At 41.4% G+C, this 21095-nt stretch overlaps 1 protein-coding gene across 8 annotated transcripts in view; it reads right to left on the bottom strand.

Moving 5' to 3' along the window:
• pmfbp1 (polyamine modulated factor 1 binding protein 1) overlaps nucleotides 1–21095 on the bottom strand; it is a 235203-nt gene that overhangs the window by 170090 nt on the left and 44018 nt on the right. For all 8 annotated transcript variants that reach the window (XM_072660358.1, XM_072660363.1, XM_072660366.1 and 5 more), the window contains one exon: nucleotides 12620–12718. In XM_072660358.1, coding sequence (XP_072516459.1) covers nucleotides 12620–12694 — 75 coding nt within the window. In that variant the 5' untranslated portion in view covers nucleotides 12695–12718. The remainder of the gene's footprint in view (nucleotides 1–12619; nucleotides 12719–21095) is intronic.

Genomic DNA, 21095 nt, shown 5'->3' with positions numbered 1-21095 from the left:
TGCATGACCCGAGATTCGAACAAGTGAAAAAAAAGAAAAGAAATATTACAAATTAATATTATAAATTAACTCTTTCACAAATTAAGTTGCCAAGGATTTGTGTCCGTATTCAGTCGCTGAGAAACAGGGCTGTTGAGTTATTCTGCAAACTTCAGAGCTGAGATTTCACTCACACAGTGATCCCCTCACTCTACAATGAGAGCTAAATCAAAGTGATGGAATCAGTGGAGAACACGGGTTGGATAGTTATAACATGCAATGCATTAAGGTGCATCTAAAACTGTTGTATCATAATCGAATCAAATTGTGAGTTGCTAGAGATTTTCTTTTCGCAAACACATCCAGATCTCAAATTAATTGTCGCAGACAAATCGATGTGTTTCAGAGCACATTATGACTTCTACAAGTCATAAATGAAACTACAAAATTTCATTCAGTCTACAAAAAATAAATTAAACTTCTCTACGTGGCTGAATGGTAAGGCCGCCATTAAGAGTGACCATGTTATTTAGCTTAAATTATTAATAAAGGAAAGTCTTTCGATGCCATTATACTAAATCACATCATTTTTATGTAGCTTTCCCATATTTTTTTGGGGTTTGTGTACAGAAATAATTGTGACAGTCTCATCCAGTGTTTAGCAACAGTAGCCCAGCCAAAAAACATAGGGAAAGACATCAGAATTTTATTCAGTGGGTGGTCACATACAGTTGTGGAATGGTCTTCCCACAGTCCTGACCTCAATCTTATGGAAAATACACTACACAAAACAAAAGTCTTGGGACACCTGCTCAATTATTGTTTCTTCTGAAATCCTGCTTTTGTTGGGGTAACTGTCCCATTCAGCCACCAGGTCAGAATGTAGGGTAATTACCACCATACCTTATCCCCAACTCACATATTTATCCCAAAAAGTATTGAATGGAGCAAAATCATTCCAGAGAACACATTTTACTCTAGCCCACACTTGGCATTAGGAATGGTGCCAATAGGTACACCTTTGTCTGCTCCACACAGATCCTATTCTATTGGCAGTGCTTTTCTACAGGGACTAGACAAGCTGTGTGTGTGCTGTATCTGTGTCAGCAATGTCAGTAGCTAAATGCGTTCATTAGAAGGGGTGTCCACAAATATTAAATCACTACCCCATACTGTCATGTCCATAAGGAGAGTATGTGAACTTCCAACCACAACTGTACAACTGTGCTAACAAGAGCAAGATTAACCCCTTGTGCTCTGTGACTTTTATTACACCCTAAGGATTACTATTCGGTAACTACATGCAAAGCAATGCAAACTAACTGACTTAGGGGTTCTTCCTAAGTATATAGCAGTGAGAAACAAAAGCCAAAAATGGAAACTTTACTAAAGAAGGTTTTTGGCTTTACCTCAGTTATAGATAATATTTTAGAACCTCCCTCGCAAGATGTACAAGGGAGGGCTTGTTTTGGCTTTGGAGAGACTAAGCTCAGCTGTGTGTAGAGGCACAGAGTGTAACTTCAGAAATGCAGAAGGAACAAACAGGGCTTGAGTCTTATCTGAAAGACTGTCATTTCTTTTTTACTGCACTGCCAGCGGTGTGCATACAGCAACAATTTTTAGGAGGTCCACAGAGCACCGGGCTTAATGCAAGTGAGCCGTATCTGCCTGCGGTTCCCCCGAGCGTCAGCCTCACACACTCATACACACACACAAATGCCAGAGGTCACGCCTTTTCTTCAGTGAGAAATCAAAATGATAATGACTCCTTATTAAATATTCTATTTGGAAACTTGCACATAGGCTACATCAAAAGGTGCTGACATGGTGGGGTTCGGGAGGGGGCCACAGGGGCTCAATGATGACCCACATCAAAGTGTCAGAGCTGGGAGGGTTTAGGATGTGTGCGTGTGTTTGTGTGCGTGCCTGTGTGGTGTGTGTGTGTGTGTAAGAGAGAGAAGGGAAGAATAGGGTGGGGATGCCGGTGTTCTGGGGGCTGTTTGGGACGTCAAAATGAAAATACACCCGCCACAATTTTTGCTAATGCCTTGACACTGAGACATGGGTTATTTACCACAAAAAAAGCACTCTGCCTCCATGAGATCATTCTAAATGAAGCTGATGCTGCAGACGCGGATTCTGCGAATTACCAATGATAGCCGGGCCAGAAAAAAACACATGCAGAAAAAAGGAAATAAAGGAAATAATCAAATAAATCCTCTAGTGGACCATTAATGAATGTGTGCGGCACCTGAGCACTTCAGGAGACGATCAGGCAGCGGGGATTAGCTAAAATTGGGACAGGCGCGCAGCAAGCTCCATTCCGCCGAGGGCGCGGTCAACCTTTTAACGGCGCGTCGTTATCCGATAGCCGTCCAGCGCCCACTTCAGCGCTTTCCCTGTTTAAAACCATTCCCAGCAAAACCCTTTCACACAGGCCCTATTACAGCGCCTCTCCAGCCTGATTCACCCCACCATTAATTTGAGGCCAGCTTATTTAGGGAGGATGACTGATGCAGGGCCACTGGCCGCTCAAGGCCAGAGCCAAATAACAAATTTACAGTGTTTGGAGCCATTTTAGCTGAGCCCCGACGGCCGCACTCTCACTAAAGGGCCTTCATTGTGAAGTTCCAAGTGAGCAGCGAGAGGGTTTGAAAGGGAGAGAGACTCTAGCAGTGAATGGCCATTTTCTCAGCTCATTGGGTTTCAAGTGCACATGAGCAGAGTGGGGGGAATCCAGAGAACCTAGTGCACCACTATCTGGGCTGATAAGGTAAATATTTATACCACATCTTACAGTAACACCTTGTGGTGGCCAATATCTGGATCAATAAGTGATATACAGGCTGTAGAAAGGTTAAAGATGAAATACTGATTTTACAAAGCCATGACACAAGTACAGTGCCCCCCTTGTTTGTTTTCATATTTTTAATTTGCTGTACTCAAACAAAGGGTATGTTTTTGCACTTTTGGATGTATTGGATTTCCCATCACACAGTACAATTACTAGAATCTGCTGAAACTAGTGCTCATGTCTACACTGTCTACATCGCCAGGGCTCCCATCCAAGAACAAAAAGCCAGAGTCCAAAATCAGTATCTTCGAGCTTGACTAAAGTTTGCAGCTGATCAGATTTTTGGTCAGATGAGTCAAAGATGTTTGAAGGAGTAAAGGTAGGTATATAGAAGAGGCATTCAACCTCTCCACTATCCCATCTGTTAAGCATGATGGTGGTAGAAACATGTGTGTATGTACAGTATAACTTGGTATAACAGTGTATGTGTGGGTGGGTGTACTGCAGCAGGTAATCAAAATTTGTGGTTAACCAAAAACCTAAAACTTAAAATGTTATTTTTTCACTTTAGGTAAATGAATTAATTACTTTTTGCCATTTTACATTGTAAGATAAGAAGACAATAACACACAGATAACTATAATAACTCATAGAGATCAGCTGCAGCATATGATGTCCGTCTACCATCTAATTTCGCAAACATTTTTCTGTGAAAAAGACAATGGCATTTTTTATTATTTCTCTGCCCTTAGTTCACTGGTGCCTGCTGCCTTCTGTCATGTTTTGTAGCTATGGCTAAGCAAAAACAGAATTATGGGCTCAGCGTGTGGCTCAGCGAACTAATGCGTTACCACTATGGCCTGGCAGTCACGAGGTCGAATCCCAAGCCATGTCACTTCAACAGTCAGAGTCCAAGAGAGCACAATTGACTGTGCTCTTTATGGGTGGGAAGATGGCTAGCACAGGTTGGCTGGTACAGTGGAGCTAGGGACTAGTTTAGTGTGTGGGCTGCCCAGTAATGCTGCACTGGCATCTATCGGAGGAGAGTTTTTACTAGTGTTAGGGGAGTTACAAACATATGGGTTAATTAGCAGTACCACATAGGGAGAAAAATGGAAAAATTAAACAAATTGAAAAAAAGTCATATGACTTCATTCTACTTGCATTTTCACAACTTATTCAGCAAACATGTTCATATCATAATATACAATGCTTCCAAAAATGCTACAAACGGACCCACCTGAAGCGAAACCCAGCTAATGGCACTTTACTTTGTCAACAAATACAAAACCAGACACAGTGGCAAACAAGAAAGCAGATCAAAAAGACCAAAAAGGTTTTCTTTTAAATACCCATAAAACCAGGGATTGCACTTCCCCATTCCAGCCACACAGCACCCCAAATGCATGCACACGTTTCTTTATACCTCACTATACCTTTTTCAATTACACTGCATTGTAATCGTATTACATTTTTCTAATCGAGATTCAACCCACTTAAGCTTTCTGCAGCACTGGAAACCCAGCGCAGTGCCGGCCTGCCTTAGCCTGATGTGTAATATAAAAAAGTGCATACTTCATCTAAGTTTCATTTCATTAGCTATTCTATGAATTTCCAATTAGGCTGAGGACAAAAAAAATGAAAAAGAAAAAAGGGCAAAGCGTTCGAGGCCTTTCATCATACTGGATGAGCGGCTCCTGCTCAGGTATTCTATAGCGTTGGTCTGCAGACACAGACACACGTGGAGAGCGCCAGAGCGGAGAGCGAGATGAGGCAAGGCATTGTCCTGGGGAGAAAGCATGCCAAACATGAGCAGCCCAGGGCTGCCGACCACAGCTCTCCATTAAAAGGCAGCGCAAGATGGAGATAATGAGATCCGGTGCTGCCCGCACCTGGACAGAGAGCAAGGGAGGAAGAGGCCTCCTTAAATCCAAACAATTCATGTTGCCCCCCCTCATATCCGCTCCCTCTTTTTCTGGCGCACCTTCTTGAAACAAAAGCGTCCCGCCTCTGATTATTAATGCATTTCAAAGCAGACGTCATTATTTTTTCAGGCCGTTTTCTGTTTTAAAACAGGAAAAAAAAGTCTTTATGCTCATCCCAGGGGTTCGGCCGCTCCTCTTTTCTTCTGATCTTATTAGCATCCTATCTCCCGCTGCCTGCTGGCCAAACTGCATTGCTATGCACTTTCAGTCTCCCTGACCCCTCTGTGGATGGAATTCATTTGGCCCTTCTCCCTCCTCGCTTTCTTTCCCTTTATTTGGCTTAAGCAGGCAGTCGCTGTTACTGCTGGCCACAGTTATTACAGATAAACACTATTAAAGAACGATGATGGCCAGATATAATGGATATCAGAATGTTCAATGTATTATTCTTATTCGCTTTTCTGTGTGTTTTGTGCTCTAATGAAGTTTCCTCTAACTGACACAACAGAAACTAGTGAGAAGAAACTGAACTTTAACTGTTTCTGTTAAAGAAACTCCTCAGAAACTCTACCCTGTCCATGCCTGCAGAGTCTGCTGTCCGAATCCAACAGTAGTGCCAGTAACCCAACTGGCAACTGGCTTTTATATAGATTAAAGCTACACTATGTAGCATTTCTACCTTAAAACAGCAGCTTCAAAATCACTGTAATGCTTCACTGACCGTAACAGGGAGAAATTGGGTTCAGCACACCGCTAACTGCAGTATGGAAGCAGGCAGGATTAAGGCTTGTGAACACTGTGTAACGTTGAGTAACCCAAGCCTAATTCATGTGAAGGTTCTGTATCTCTCAACTTGTCCAGAAAATTCTTTCATTTTTTACTGGTGACTCAAAGTGCCAACTGCACTTCTTAACTGTAGAGGAGATTCTATGACAGAAGAACAGGGCAAATTTACACTTTAGCACACTGAAGTGTGTAGAGTAAGTAGTGTAAAATAGGTCCAACCAACATAAACATTTGGACTTCCAGAAGGTCTCTAGTTTTTACTCATGAAAACGGTCCCACCAATTGTACATCCAAACCTGACTGGCTAATTTCACTGCAACTTTTCAATTATGGTGCATACTGGTGGCTAGTCTGTTCTTTAAGGCATTCTGTGCAGCTCCTGAAGTCCTATCCCATGGGAAAGCTAGCGTGGCTGAATCTGCACAGCTAGCACAGGGGGAAAATGCTGATTGGACAACTTTCTCTTGGATGAACTAAGAATTTAACCCCTGAAATCCCAAACACAATAACAGTAGTTCTGCAATACTAGCAAAAATGAAGAAAAACAGGCATGTTGATTCTACTGAATAAAAACAAAATATATTATATGTATTCCTGTAGTTCTCAGAAACCATTGGTCTTTCCCTGAAGGTCTTAAAAGGGCCTGAGGCTTTCCCACTCAATTAAACTAAAAAAAAGCAGACGTGCATTTGAAATACACAAGAATGTAAAGTTTTCATTAATGTAAATATTTTAGCACCATAGAATGGAGTTTTCCAGCCTGATGACTGGTTTTATTTTTTTGTTTGATTATTAAATTTCTGTGCATATTAGCATTGAGTTATCTTAAAGCTAAATCTTATATCTGGTAGCATCTTTAACGTGTGTTTTTGTTATTTTAACAAGAATTTGTTAAGAATTTGTCCCAAGGGGGATTGGGGTGGGGTGAAGTAGGGTGGTGATCATCCGACATCCTGACTTCAGCAAAGCTCTTGTTGCTGAATGCATTCAGATCCTCACAGCAATGCTCCAAAGTCTAGAAGAAGGCCTTCCCTGGACACTAGAGAGTTACTTTAACACAAGCAGGATAAACTATTTTTATACCGTTGATTTGAAAAGAACCAGTGATTGAGCAGGAGTCCTAATATTGTAACACAGTCTCAATACTGTTACATGCTATATAAGTCATACCTGCTAACACGATCATACTCAAATCATGACTTCAGTGCTAGAAACACTGACCTCACCCAGCCGTCCATAATGGGGTAAAAAGACAGATAGCCAGGGTAGGGGAGAGATAAAGAGAGAGGAAACACCTGTGTCAGAAGGAGCGAGAGAGTAAGGGTAAGGGAGGGATGGATGGATGAAGAGAGAGTGATCTGCTGGTCTGGAGGGAGAGAGTCCTGCGAAGGACTCTCAGGGTTGATGAGCTGGGCCAGCTGAATGATATACAGTGGCGGCCACAGGCAAGAGCTGTCCATTAGTTATGGGGTCCCTGTAATGCTGGGCTCTAGTACATTATTTTCGAATGCATCAGTCAGCGTCGCGCAGCACAGATAAATTCTAATGCCTCCGATTTGTAATGCATACTCTCACCGCTGCCATATTACGCTGTGGGTTAGGAGGGCAGCCCGAGAGAGGGGGAAAAATGTAATTTATTTTTCACTGCGGCCAGTATTCCTCCCATTAGCTTCAAACGTGAGATAAGTTATAGCTTTTAACGAGCGCCTTTAGCCGCCAGAGCACGCTGCGCACAATGTACCAAGTCCAGAGAGGAGGAGGAGGAGGATGGAAGGAGGTGGGGAAAAAAAAGAGAGAGAGAGAGTGAGTTAGCTGGAGGGCACTGATGATCCCAGAGTGTGCCCCCGTGTACATCCTGGCACAAGAACAAACAGAAGCTCAGTGCTGGGCAGGAGAAACCACATCATTATACGCACAGACTCAGCACACACATACACACACCCACGCCCCGCTCCGTAACGAGGTCCGGACGCATTCTCTCTTCCGACACATGCATATTGAAATGAGCTGTGGTCAGAAGCGGCAGCTGTGTGTGAGCAGAAACCGATGCTGATTTGGAAAGCCCCGGATGGTTCTGCGAGGAGCAGACCAAAGCGTGACCCGTGGAAGCGGAGTGAGGCTGAGAGCACTAACCCACTGTGGCTTGGAGCAGTCCTGCTCTTTATAGTGGAGCGGTGCGATTTAGCCCTGCGCAGCTGCACTGAGACTTCCACCTTTAGTCAATCAGACATCAGTGCTGGAGAGAGCACTGGCCCCCTCAGCTTTTTAAAATGGTGCAGTAGGGGCGGGCAATATGGTGATATGTTGAGGCGTGTCCTGATGACCTGAGTTTCCAAAATTGCAGAGCCTGTGACTCCAGTGGCCAGCTGGCAGCAGCAGTGCTGACAATAAAAAAGTGAATTAAATGGGGGCCTAGTTGCTCAGCGGTCTAGTGTGCTGCCACTATGGCTCGGGGCCATGGGTTCAAATCCCAAGCCGTGCTGCTTTAACATCAACGGCCAGAGTTCTAGAGAGCACAATTTGCCTTGCTCTCTCAAGGTGGGTAGATGGCGCTCTTTCCCCTCTTCACTCTTAATCAATGCTGGCCGGCACAGGCGTCTACGGCCTGGTGCAGTGGAGCTGGGGACCCAGCGCTTTCCTCAGAGCGCATTGACTGCTCGACGAAGTCACATCAGCAGCAGCTCGGAATTAGGCGATGGCTGGCTTCAGATGTGTTAAAGAAGACAGAATACGCCCAGGTATACATCTCTATCAAAATAGACTAGTCCGACTGAGGCCATTCTGAATACAATTTCTATCTGATTAAATGAGGTGGCCATATAAACACATCCATCCGATTACATTCTCAATCAGAGCATATACGTATGTTCTGTGCAAGAGCCTAGAGCATGTACAAGGTAACACAAAACATGATTTGATTTGAATAGGGAATCTTACGGTATGCTCTGCAGGGCCGAGATAATCTTTCATTAAGTCGCACAAAATCATAAATGACTGCTGTGTCATATGGAAATTTTGCTTCCATTCAAAATCTGTGACTTCCTTCAGAACAACTCTCTCCCACCAGGCTGTGCACTTTTATCCAGAGGTTTCTAGTCGTCAACGGTGGGACAGGCATCCAGCTGATGTGCCTCGGGATGTTGAAGGACATGACATCTTCCTCTCGCCCCTTTTTTAATATGTCAACATGAAGTATGCTTTCCTGAATCCGCCATCAGCGCTGGTCTGACTGCTTGTGGATATGGGGATATACCTTACTAGTTCTTGGTACTAAGGTATGCTTGTTTAATGCATATGCAATGTACTGTATATATAACCAGGTGATGCAGACGTGTTGATATATATGACTATATATATATATATATATATATATATATATGAACAAATCCTCACACAGGAGACAGTTATTGTAGACAATAGCTTTTTTTTTTAAAAAGATTACATATATAGATTATTATATATATATGCCTGTGCCATTCGTGTTCACAAAGGGAGTTGGATTTTGCAGGCAAAATCTGCTGGGGGTTCGGCACAACACCCGAATGTTCTGCTAGAGTTTGTTTCATTTTGTAGTTCACAGAAAGTCATGCTTTTTTCTAAATCCACATTTTTGCTCTACACATTGCGAGCTGGACTAGAATAAAGATCTGGTCTGTTTGGGGATCCCTGAGGACAGGTTTGAGAACCACTACCCTAAACCACACTGACAAGTCTAAACAACTTTAATGAAGACCTTGATGCAGTTTGAATGGGATGAGAGAAGTATGTGTGCATGTATTTACAAAAAAGATTGGCGTGAATATTGATCTTTAGTCTTTTAGTCTTATTATTAGCCCCATAGTTCTGGTTTGAAAATAAAAGGAGCAAAATTTGGGCACCAAACACGTCTTGGTTGACTGACTACATCTGGGGTAAGGGGTCAAGTGAGTGCATTCAGTATTTGGCCAAGTCTTTCCTTTAACAGAACGTTAATGTTCATTTAAACTTGTTAAATATTATTGTGAATTCAACCACTTTTACAGAAGCTATACTGCATTTGTTCAGTCTTACAGCATATTTTATTTGTTTTGTTGTCTATTGAGTTCATCAAAGCAAACCCCTAGCGTTGGCCTCATGTGGAAAGAAATTATTGAAGTTGACCTCAAGCCGACATCCTGACTAGTTTGTGCGTAAGCTTATGAGTTCAGGCAACAAACGAATTTATCACAACACAGACGCAGCGCTCTGACAGTCTATTATTAAGGATTTTGGTGACTGATGATACAGATACAGACTCCTTTAGGCTAATGATCCTCATCTACCAGGAGCCACTCACTCTAATTCACTCACCTCTTCCCTGCAATGGGGGGAAAAGTGAAAGAAAAAGGTCTTTACTCAGATTCGTCTCCGATAACTGCTTCTTTCAATTAATCGGCACACACACACTGGTTCTAGTCGCACTGCATACATCTTGGTGTCAATTATTGACAAGTGACTAATTAGCTGCGCACTTTTTAGGCCTTCCTCTTAGTTTGTAAGGGGTTTTAAATATGCACAATCAATAGCCACTTTAGTATCCCACCATCATCTCCAGCCATAGAGTCTGGTCTCATAGTTAAAGGCATCTATCAAACACTAATTAAGACTTTCAGCCAAATTACCACCAGCTTCAGCACATTTTTTCCCCCATTGTGGAGCGCGCTCCTCGTCTCTTCAGAAAGCATTAATCAAAAATCAATTAACTTTTTTGGTGAAAATCTTTCACGTCTTTGCATTAATATCAAATGGCTTTTCTGACCCCACTGCGCTTAGCAAGATGAATTTAGAGAGATGCAGAGTACACGCTAGTGCAAGTTTGTTTCCCTGCAGACTGCCCCCTGTGTGTTTGGGCTAGCCTCGGCTGCCTCCAGGCCAAACGCAGAAACATGCACAAGCTGGGCTAAAGAGTCATGTAGACTCATCCCCTGCCTCTTCACGTGCCAGCTATGTTTACTGCGCACAAGCAGTCTGGATAAATAATGGACGGCTCTCCGGGCCGCTCTTAATTACCGAACTGCCAGCCGGTGTGAATTATTCAGCCTTCTGCTTAGGTAGGCGTTTATGGCATGCAATAGTTAACATAACTGCCTAACGGAGCAGCGGGCTCCCTCAGGGCATACCAGTATGTGTGTGTGTGTGTGAGAGTCTTAGGTTATAAAATTATGTGTGAGTGAGTATTCAGTTTAGACCAGACAGGTGCAACACAGTGACACTAAAGTAGACACTGATGATGCTCAGTTCGTCTGGCTGCAGAACAGAATAAGAGAACGAAGGGGTTGAATCTAGTCTTAGATTCTACTGCATGGTGGCTACCATGGAAGGGCATCTTAACAATTTTTGTTTTTTAAATATATATCTGCATTTTTAAATCTCAATGAGTCGTACCATTAGGGAATAACTGACGATCTTCAAACATAGTCCAAGCACATTTTTTATACTCTTTAGTCATTATAGTGTTGTTATTTAGGTTGCTCTGCACAGGTCGGTTCCCTGTATCACATTACTTTCATAATTTCTGATTTTAAAGACAGAGAATTTTATTTATTTCATATTTTTACTCAATTTTCTCACCAATTTAGCCAAGCCATCCACCTACTCACTAGGACTCTCCCTACCACTTAATATGCTGCCCTTCACCAGGAGGGTGAGGACAAGCACATGAAGGTAGCCACCGCATCTTTTCGAGCTGCTGCCAATGCAGCATCTCAAGGCAGCCGACACGTTTAAAGGAACGCACTGGATCCCCAGATTTGGTGCATTAGCCAACAGACGCCAATGCCGGCAAACATCACTATTTAGAGCGACGAGTGGAGATCTCATGCATCCACCCAGAGAAAACATGGCCAATTGTGCTCTCTTGAATTCCGGCTGCTGAGGACGAAGCAGCACTACTTGAGATTTGAACTTGCAAGCCTCAGGCCATAGTGTAAGTGTCTTAGTCTGCTAAGCCACTCAGAGCCTAGATAATTCATTTGTTAAAATAGCTCAAGGGCCCAACAATGGCAGCTTGCCAAACCCAGACACCAGACCCACAGCTCTGTCATCAATAACCTAGAGCTTTAACTGCCAAGCCAACACTACCCATTACAGAAGCCCTGCACAATGATGCATTAGCAAGTTTGTCTGGAAAGGTTAATGTGGCTGAAAGATGATTGGCATCGGCCACAAAAACACTGATTGGCCCATCTCTAGTTCTGTTCTAAAATCACAATCAAGTTTGTTTTCTTGCAACTTCTCATTAAATCTATATATATTTTAGCTACATATTTATGTTTCCCTTTTCTTGCATGTGTCAACAATAACCCCCACCGGTAAAACTAAAATGTATTTAATAAAAAAAAAAATATATATAAATATAAATATAAATATATATATATATATATATATATATATATATATATATATATAAAAATCCACCACTTTTTTTCATCATTCTGTTATCATATATATATATGATAACAGAATGATGAATAAAGCAAAAAAAGTGGTGGAATTTAGTTAATCATTCAAGGCAAGGAATTCAATGATATAATTACATAGTATATAGTTGTAAATCTGTGACAATAGCTGGTTATCCGCTCATGGGTTTCTTTTTGCTTCTGTTGTTTTGCTGTGTTCTGCATATGAACAAAAACATCATTTTAGTATCTAACCACTGGTGGAGAAGGGAATGGGTGCTGTGCCCTCTGGTAAAAAGTGATTGCAAAGCTCTTGTCTAATGTTCCTATTATAAACTGTGAAATGGTTAACAGTTAACTCACAAGTTAATAAATAAGTTATTATATTTATATTATATTATATTAATTGATGAAACACTGATGAAGAGAGGTGCCTACCTTATGACCCCTGTGAAGAGCTTGCAATGTAGTGAGTGATTAGAGTATAACCACAACCATCCCTAGTGGTTATATACTGTACATACTGTACATTTACCCCTAACTGTTTAGTATTACACTCCAGTTTTCCAACACTGGTTACAAAAAGGATCATATCTTTCAATTGTCTTTTTTTTCTGTTTCTGTTCTGGTCTCCAGTCAGTAGTGGCCACTATTGTAGACTGGTAGCAGTGCAGATATAGCACAGAGAGATGTGGTGTAGTGTAGCATGCAGTACCTACCTTAGCATTAACTTCCTGCTCAGACACAGACAGCCCTCTAAGCTGCTGCAGCACGTCATCCTGACAGGCCTCCATCGTCTGAGCACAATGACCAATACGCTGCATAGGAAGAAGGACAGTAGGTAGATGGATGAGAGAGTGAGAAAGAAGGATGGCAGAGAGAGGAAACAGATGATGAATGATTTGTATTGAAGTCAGGCAAAACAGAACCATCTGGAGCCAGGTCGTTATTTCAGATGCTTCTTCAGTGTCAAATAAAGAGGATTCATTAAGCCAGGCCTTGCCCCTGTGACTAACGGCAAATGCAAGGAGCTTGATGGCGGCTTACTAAACTGCCTCGATAGAAGGGAGAAGACCAGCAGGGTCCCAGAGAACTAAATGAAAAATCGGGCTTGGACGCTTGGTGGCCTTACCAACGCATCAGGCGCCAAGGTGGCCTGAAGAGTGATGATCACTTATTGTCATTTTTACCGTGATTGAATATACCTTTATATACAAAGTCAAATCAGAGAGCTCAGTGAGCTCACAGAGTGAAAGTGAGCGAGTGAGTGAGAGAGGCAGAAAGAGAGATAGAGGCAGTAGCCCATCACTGTTCAGCTTCAGGGATAAGGCATATGATAAGTGGACCAGCCTGGGACGAGTAAACAAATCAATCACGTGTGATAAGTGCTTGGGCTTTATCAGAGCTAGCCAAGGCATGCCACACTGGTCCCCCAAGCCTAGCACAGAATACTAACGGCAAGCAGCCCAGCAACGCGGCTCTCATGGTGACGGCATGTACCCGCATGCCAGAAACACCAGCAGCTATTTCAGTACATAAAGCATAACCAGAAGTCATTTCTACTCTTCTACAAACAACTTGCTGACAATGGGCAAGGTCTGTTTACTATGAGTGAGGTTAGAGGAGTGATACTACAGCCTGAAGAGAGCGTAGTCTGCCTTCTTTAAGAGAGCCGTCTATAGGCCTCCGATATTAATAGACTAGGGACAGATATGGTAAAGGGTTCTCTAGTAAAGGCAATGGTTCTATATAGGGATGTCTCAATCCAGTTTTTGCCACATATTTTAACTGGCTTGAGGCCTCTGTTTTCATCACTAATCTTCATTTTCATGCTGTGAGATAAGTGAACGGCTAATTGTTTGTGTTGTTTATATCAGTCAGATCCAGTGAATAGATGAATCTGAGTCATGGAGTCTCACAAAGCAGTTTTTCTGTCCAGCTGAAAGCATATGGATTAGTCAGTTTTACACAAATCATAGACAGACACTGATGCAATTCACCAATTACAGATGCAAGGCAGATGACGGGCACACAAATCCACCAGTATATACGGGGTTAGGCAGAAGACAGGTTTCTCAACCCTTCTTCATAGCCTTTGTAAGATTTTATGATGTTAAGATGTTATGAGTCACATATGATCTAAACAATAAAAAGGGTACACTACAGATTCAGGATATGTTTGAACTGTAATTTGAATTTGGCTGAATTTTGTAATTCAACATTTCATAATGAATACATCAATAAAAATGTCTATATTTTCTGGAGGGTTACGGTTTTGCTCTGACAGTGGCAATACTCACTGGACCACACACCATTGTTTTCAAAATCTAAAATATAACTGACCACTGAACAATTACACAATATAAAACTATATGCACTGACACAACACAACCATACAGACACCAGCATTAGAAGAGATCAGCTGTTCATTTAGTTTTTTTACACAGATAAAACAAACAAGCTCACACAGGAGAACTCAACATTGTGTGCCTTTATTTCTTTTTCAACCAGCCAGAGCATTAATATACTGGTAATAAGGTAAAAAGATAATGGCTCATCTGTTGTATCCACTCCCCAAACTTCAAAATGTCTTTCCTGGAGGCTAAGCTCTTCTTGGCTCCCTGTAATTCAAAACCCCTGATATGACTGCTGGCAGTAGTGGGGAAATATAGCTTGAAAAAGAAGGACAGGAGTCTTTCTAATAACACTTTCACTACAGGGTGAGTTCACAACAGCTGCTAGTTCACCATATGTATTCGGCCGTATCAGAGCGTTCGACTGGAGGAACAATCATAAATAACGTGACCTCATCATAACTGGACAAAGGTGAATGAAACGCAAAGGCACCAAGGAGGAGGAATCTCTAGCAAACAGAAACTCGTAACTCGTATGGCACATCGCATTACATGACTGAAAATGGAAGGGGAAAAATGTTGACTAATGCAGTGTAGAGTATAAAGTGTATAAAGTGTGCTTTCATACAAGTAGTTACATATTCAAAGACTTACTGAAGTAAATGTAATAGCAAATGCAAAACATAGCCACCCATGTCTAGGTGCTGATAATCAGCCTGAACATGAGCCTCTATTGTCAATTTTATGAAAGAATGTCTTGGGTTGCACTAAAGGTTAAGTAAGAGACATATGTTAAGAGCATGTCGAAGGGCACCATGAATGGAATGCTTGACAGCTTGGAAATGAATCTTCTCCCTTATTCTTTTTCAATGCACCAAACTACTGCTCAAAACGATGGTTCCTAAGAGAGCCACACAACTCTAAAGCTTTAAATATTATTAGAATTTAATATAGTGCAGTCTGCATAGGAACTCTTTAATAATGGAGATCAGTAACTTAGTAAAGAATATAATTTTTGTCACATTTCTCAAATTCAAAAAAGCACAGGCACGAAACCATACTAATATATACAAACAAACTAAATATAGACAAATTAAGTGAAGAACATTGATTATCTTTTTATCTACAGTGGCATCTTTCAAGCAGTGGTGAAATACAAGACAGCAAGTGAGCAGTCAGTTCTTGACGGTCATGTGTTAAGAGCAGGAAAAAAGGCCAAGCATAAGGATCTGAGCCACTTTGACACGGGCCAAACTGTGAGGGCTGGTCAACTGGGTCAGAGCATCTCCAAAACATCATTTGAGTCATGTGGATTTTTTCTGTTATGCAGTTGTCAGTACCTTCCAAAAGACAACTAGTGAAAAGTCAACAGGATCATGGGCACCTAAATCTTATTGATGCGGTCCATGGAGGCCCCACTCACAACTTACAGGACTTACAGGGTCTGCTGCTAACGTCTTGGTGCCATAAACCACATTACATCCTTCAGAGGTCTTGTGAAGTTCATGCCTTAAAAGGTCCAATCTGTTTTGGCGGTACAAGGGGGACCTGCTCAATATTAGGCAATATTTGGTCCTAATGTTATGGCTGATTATTGTACACAAGAACTGTCAGCACCAAACACCAAAGCCTTTTTATTACTGTAAGTTCATGTATAAAGAATGTTGGACTGTTTAAATTAGTCTGTTCATGAAGCTTTTAGATAATGTAAAGAGCAGCTGCTCTTTACAAAACAAAGTAAAGATATGATACAGTTGTATGCAAAAGTTTAGACACCCCCATGTTCACTGATTGTCTAAGATAAAATACGTACAGGAATACAGCATTTTCCTGCCAATTTATAGCACAATTTTTATGTACTGCTTAACTGAACATATTAAATGGGTAATAAAATTGTGTAGACGTGTTTCTCAGCAGAAGCTGTGCATTTATTAATCAATACTTTTTAGGTGATATTTTTGAGGAGATTAGAGAGGAGATAATCTGTTTACATAAGACATAAGAAAAAAAAGACTAGGAAAAGGAAACTGCTAAATCTGCAGCTGGGGTTGCCAGCCCAGAGTCTAGACCTCAACCTCACTGAATGTATTTGGGGCTACATAGATAGTGAGATGCAGAAAATGCTCCAACACCTAAGACCTAAATCTTTGGATGTGTGGAAAAGTCTCCCTGCAGAGAATGAAAGTGAGTCTCCTGACAGGAATGGAAGCTGTAATAAAGGTAAAGGGTGGACACAATACATTCTGAAACGTCTGACTGTACTGAACTGTTCTGGCTTGTACATACACACTTACGCTCAGTCACGCAGTGAGGATAGATTAAACACTTTAAAACGCTTCCTGAATTATCAGTGTGTATGTATTAAATGAGCAGTATGTGGTTAAAGTGTGTATCAGTCATTAGTCACTTAGTATAAGTTAGAAAAAGTCAACACTCTGCACTCTCATCATGTTATTCTGAAAGATTCTGAATAATCATTCTTAAATATAAAAAACAAACAAACGTGGGACCAGAAAATAACTCTACAAATGAAAACATTTTGAATATGTTTCTTAGTTCAGGGTGAACAGTGCCAGCTGAAGTGAGCATCATTATTTTGGTATTAGAAAGAGAAAAGTGGGAAGAGACACATGCTGTTGGTGTAAATAAAGCTTAAAAACAAATCCGGTGAAATCATGTAAAAATAAAACCACAGGGGTTGGTTTTTGATCGTTGAATAACTTGAGGGTTGGGGTTCAATCCAGTCAAAAGGCAGCACTTTCCCACATGCTGATGGACTCCTACATGTTTTAAAAGCGACCGGTTGTTCAATTCGCTTTTCTGCCTAACTACAGACAATTCATGCCTTTGAGGAAGGATTGCAAAGACTTTACAAAAACAGACTCTGACTGAGTAGGACAATCAAACGAAAAGAATCCATACAGAATGGTGAGTTCATTAAAATGAACTGCCTAAATCACTACTGATCTCAAGGCCATGGTTTGTCTCATCTAACACAGTAGATGCACACACATTTCAGTGTACTCCAACCGCCTCCATTCTGAACTGCGGCCTGATATACTAAAACCCTGATGATGGAGGGTGATGGAGAATGAAGTGGCCATGTGTTCATGTGATTGTTAAATATAACATTTTTAAACATATTTCCCTGAAATTGTCATATGAGCTTGAATTTATATTTCCATGAAAAATTTAACACAATTAATATGTATTTTAATAGAGACAACTATCTCACTTGTGATACCTGTGAGACATATTTGCTGTCATGCAAAAAAACGTTTTTTTCACTTTCTGACATACTGTGAATCTGGCAGTTGTTCTTTAAATTGTGTCAAACCTTTATATTGAATAAATCAATAAAAATGCTCCAAAATTGAAATAAAATTCAACTAATATATATATATGTGTGTGTGTTTTTTTTGTTTTTTTTTTTCAAAATAAAAATATTTTTACCCTGACTTTTATTGTTAGTTTATAAGATTTTTTTACCTTCAACTTTACTTTAAAGTAATGATTTACTTGTCTGAGAGTGTAATTAATTTAAAAAATGAGAAATTTGTGTGTAATATATATCTATATATATCTATATATCTATATATATATATATATATATATATATATATATATATATATATATATAGTATGTGTAATATATATTGTGTTTGTGTGTATATATATATATACATACACACACACAATATACCTTTAGAAGATTTATATCACAGTTCCAAAATGCCAAAGGAAACTTTAGAGAACATTGTGTATATATATATATATATATATATATATATATATATATATATATATATATATATATATATATATACCTGAATTTATATTCCGCATTATTAAAATGAATTACACTCTAAAATAACATTATAAAAATAACAGTTAGAGCTAATTTACATTATCATCTGCAAGCAATAGATATTTTAAACCAATCACACCACTGTCCCCCTGTGATGGGTCCAGCATCAAAAACTGAAAAGTCCTGCCAATAAAAATCTCACTTATAACAGTCCGAATTAGTTCCCAAAAAGCCAGCTAATGAAATACACAACAACATTAATGACAACACTAAAGTCCTGCACTCGTAATCTGGTTTTGTTCTGGGAGCCAATCATGTAGCCAAATCACTATAAATCTATATATAAACATTCTAAGTAGTTAATGAACACTGTAAATGGACACTATGGGAAAAGCAGTGCTATTACATAATTCTCACAACATTCTCACAGATGCAAAAATATCATGTATTTAAAGTATAGCCTGTGCACAAAATATGCACACTGGCATCCTCAATATAAAAAAGTGACGTGTTTTAAATTGCTCAGGTGACCCTTTAAAACAGAATGGAGAAAACTGTAAATGTAAAACTGACAAATGTTGCATGATTCTTCTCTCCTCCCTGAAAGCCTGCAGTGCTCTGCTGGACTTGTCAGGCCGGGGTTTCTGCTGACTCAAACCAGCTTTACCATTAGTGTGACACAGCATTTGTGCACCTGTCTCAGCTTCTTTTTTAAAATTGTTTTTTTGCACTTGCCGTTTGGTTTTATTCTTGGAAGAAACTGAACAAGAAGCCTGTTGAGGTATTTTAAGGTTTTAATCTCCCTTCTCAGTTGAAGTATATTTGGAAACACTTTGCTCTCTTTGGTTTATCATGTCCTTCATGACAGTAAGCGGACAGTAAATGATGGGGATACACAACATAACAAGGCAGAACAATTAAACTGAACAAAGAGGATGAAGAATAATAGTGCATAAACGACATAAGTCATGGTCACGTCCAAACTGCAGTTTACAAATATTTAGCGTAATCAGTTTTTGTGTTCTTTCATCCATATACAAAGACGTTCCGTTACATAATTTTCAGGTTTTCTTTAAAAAAAAAAGAAGTCGTAAAATCTGATATTTCTCAATCCACGGTCCAAAACCCCAAAGTGCATCACTGTGCAAATATTCACCATCTCGCCCCCTCATCAGTAAGCAAGCGAATAATCAAATGTCTCTTCTGCATAATTAAGACGATGGCTTCACAGCGATCAAAATACATATCTGTATAATTACAAAAAAAATGTGCGAGTGAGACATCGCTGCAAATTACACCGCGCCAACATACAGAAGACAAACGAAGCCGCGTCTTACAGCGAAATTACCCCTTGAATTAAGCAGACACAGGATAATGATCTCGGCTCTTTAATTAACGGTGGGCTTCAGCAACATCTCAAAGCAGGAGATGATGAAACGATGGAACCGGCAGCATGCAGCGACATCAAGGACAGGAACTACAGTCCTGGTCAGCATGCAGCAGAAGATGGCTTCAACCTCGTCCTGAAGCCCACACACTGGCACCAGCAATTCCATGCGGTTCCCACACCGCAACCAGCCATGCGCCACTGTTCCTGTCAAACACAGTACACACACCGGGGCTCAGAGGGTTCATTCTCCAAAGGGTGCTGCCTTGACGACACAAGGGCGCTGGCTTCAGGTACCTAGAGCGGGCATGTAGGTCCAGCGTCTCTGATGCCCGCCCTGGCAGAGGTGCCCTCTCTGCGATGTGGAAATATCTCCATGCATGCCGAATGGAACAGCAACGTGGGACAGGACTTCAGGGACAAAAAAGTGGACCAGATCCGCTCTTCTGAAGAAATAGGCCTTAAGAAAAAAATCAGCAGGTAAAAAAAATTAAAATCACTTTTCCAGGCTAGACCGAAAACCACGAGTAGTAAGAAACCCCCTTTCCTTCCTCCAGCACACGTTCTCTCGCCGCTTTGTCTCTGCAACAATGTGTCACATTAAGCAGAGATCAAGTATGCAAAACGGCTGGGTGATTACAATAAGCCAAGCCAGCACAAAGGCGGGAGGAGGCAGGCGGCACGCAGATGGGTCGGACGGCAGGATGTGCCCGGGCTCCGCTTTGATGCTCTTGGTGCTGGAGGAGTGAGGCACAGGCACAGGCACCGGCACCGGGCAGGGGCGGGCGCTGGCATCCGCGGGCGCTTGGAGGAGGCTGTGCCGAGCATATACACACGCATGCCTTTACATTCCCTCTTGAAGCTGGCTCGGTCCCCCCACCTCTTCCTCTCACACACACCCTCTCTCTCTCTCCCCCTCTCTCTCTCTTTTTTTCACTCTCTCAAGCCACCATCACCACTGACTCCAGAGATACTCCAGCAGGGGAAGGAACAGAAGAAGATGAAGAAGAAGACGAAGAAGAGGAGAAGCACTGTCTGTTCTCCAGAGGGGTACACACACTGAGCCAAGTGGGCAAGGTGGTGGCGGCGGCAGTGGGGCAGGGCGCCAGACAACTTGAACCTTCCCCCAAAATGAAAAAGGGGAGGGGGGTGGTTGACTGCATTTAAATTAGCACCCCTGATCGAGCTTTTCGTGTTTGCCTTAATTAATTCGTCTCACTGTTGTTTTTGAAAATTAGCTTCGGCTTTGGCCCCCTTTTCAAGAATGGGGGAATGATGTGCCTCCTTTTCAGCATCCCCACTCCTGCTCACCCCCCACACCCCCCCCAAAGCACTGCTCACAGCAGCCAGGCTTTCCCACCCAGCGACGGGACATGGCCACCAGCCCCTTTTTTTGTGTGTGAATACACTGTACAGCTTGAGTAGTGTGTGATTGTCGCCCCATGCCAGCTTGGAGAGGAGGAGAGAGGAAGGAAACATGGGGCAAAAAAACAAAAAAAAACCCTCTTTGTAAGTTATGGGAACACTCCGAGACAGACGCAGGCACTCATAAATTATACGCTTCATTTGCATATTCCTGGCATAAGACATTATGCAAATAGCAGTCAATTTGCATAATGGATTCCTCTTGTTGCCTCAGTTGCCTC

The sequence above is a fragment of the Salminus brasiliensis genome, chromosome 17 (genome assembly GCF_030463535.1).
Source record: "Salminus brasiliensis chromosome 17, fSalBra1.hap2, whole genome shotgun sequence".
NCBI classification, from domain to species: domain Eukaryota; kingdom Metazoa; phylum Chordata; class Actinopteri; order Characiformes; family Bryconidae; genus Salminus; species Salminus brasiliensis.
The sequence above is the reverse complement of the archived record's forward strand: the minus strand, read 5'-3'. Positions and strand labels throughout refer to the sequence as shown.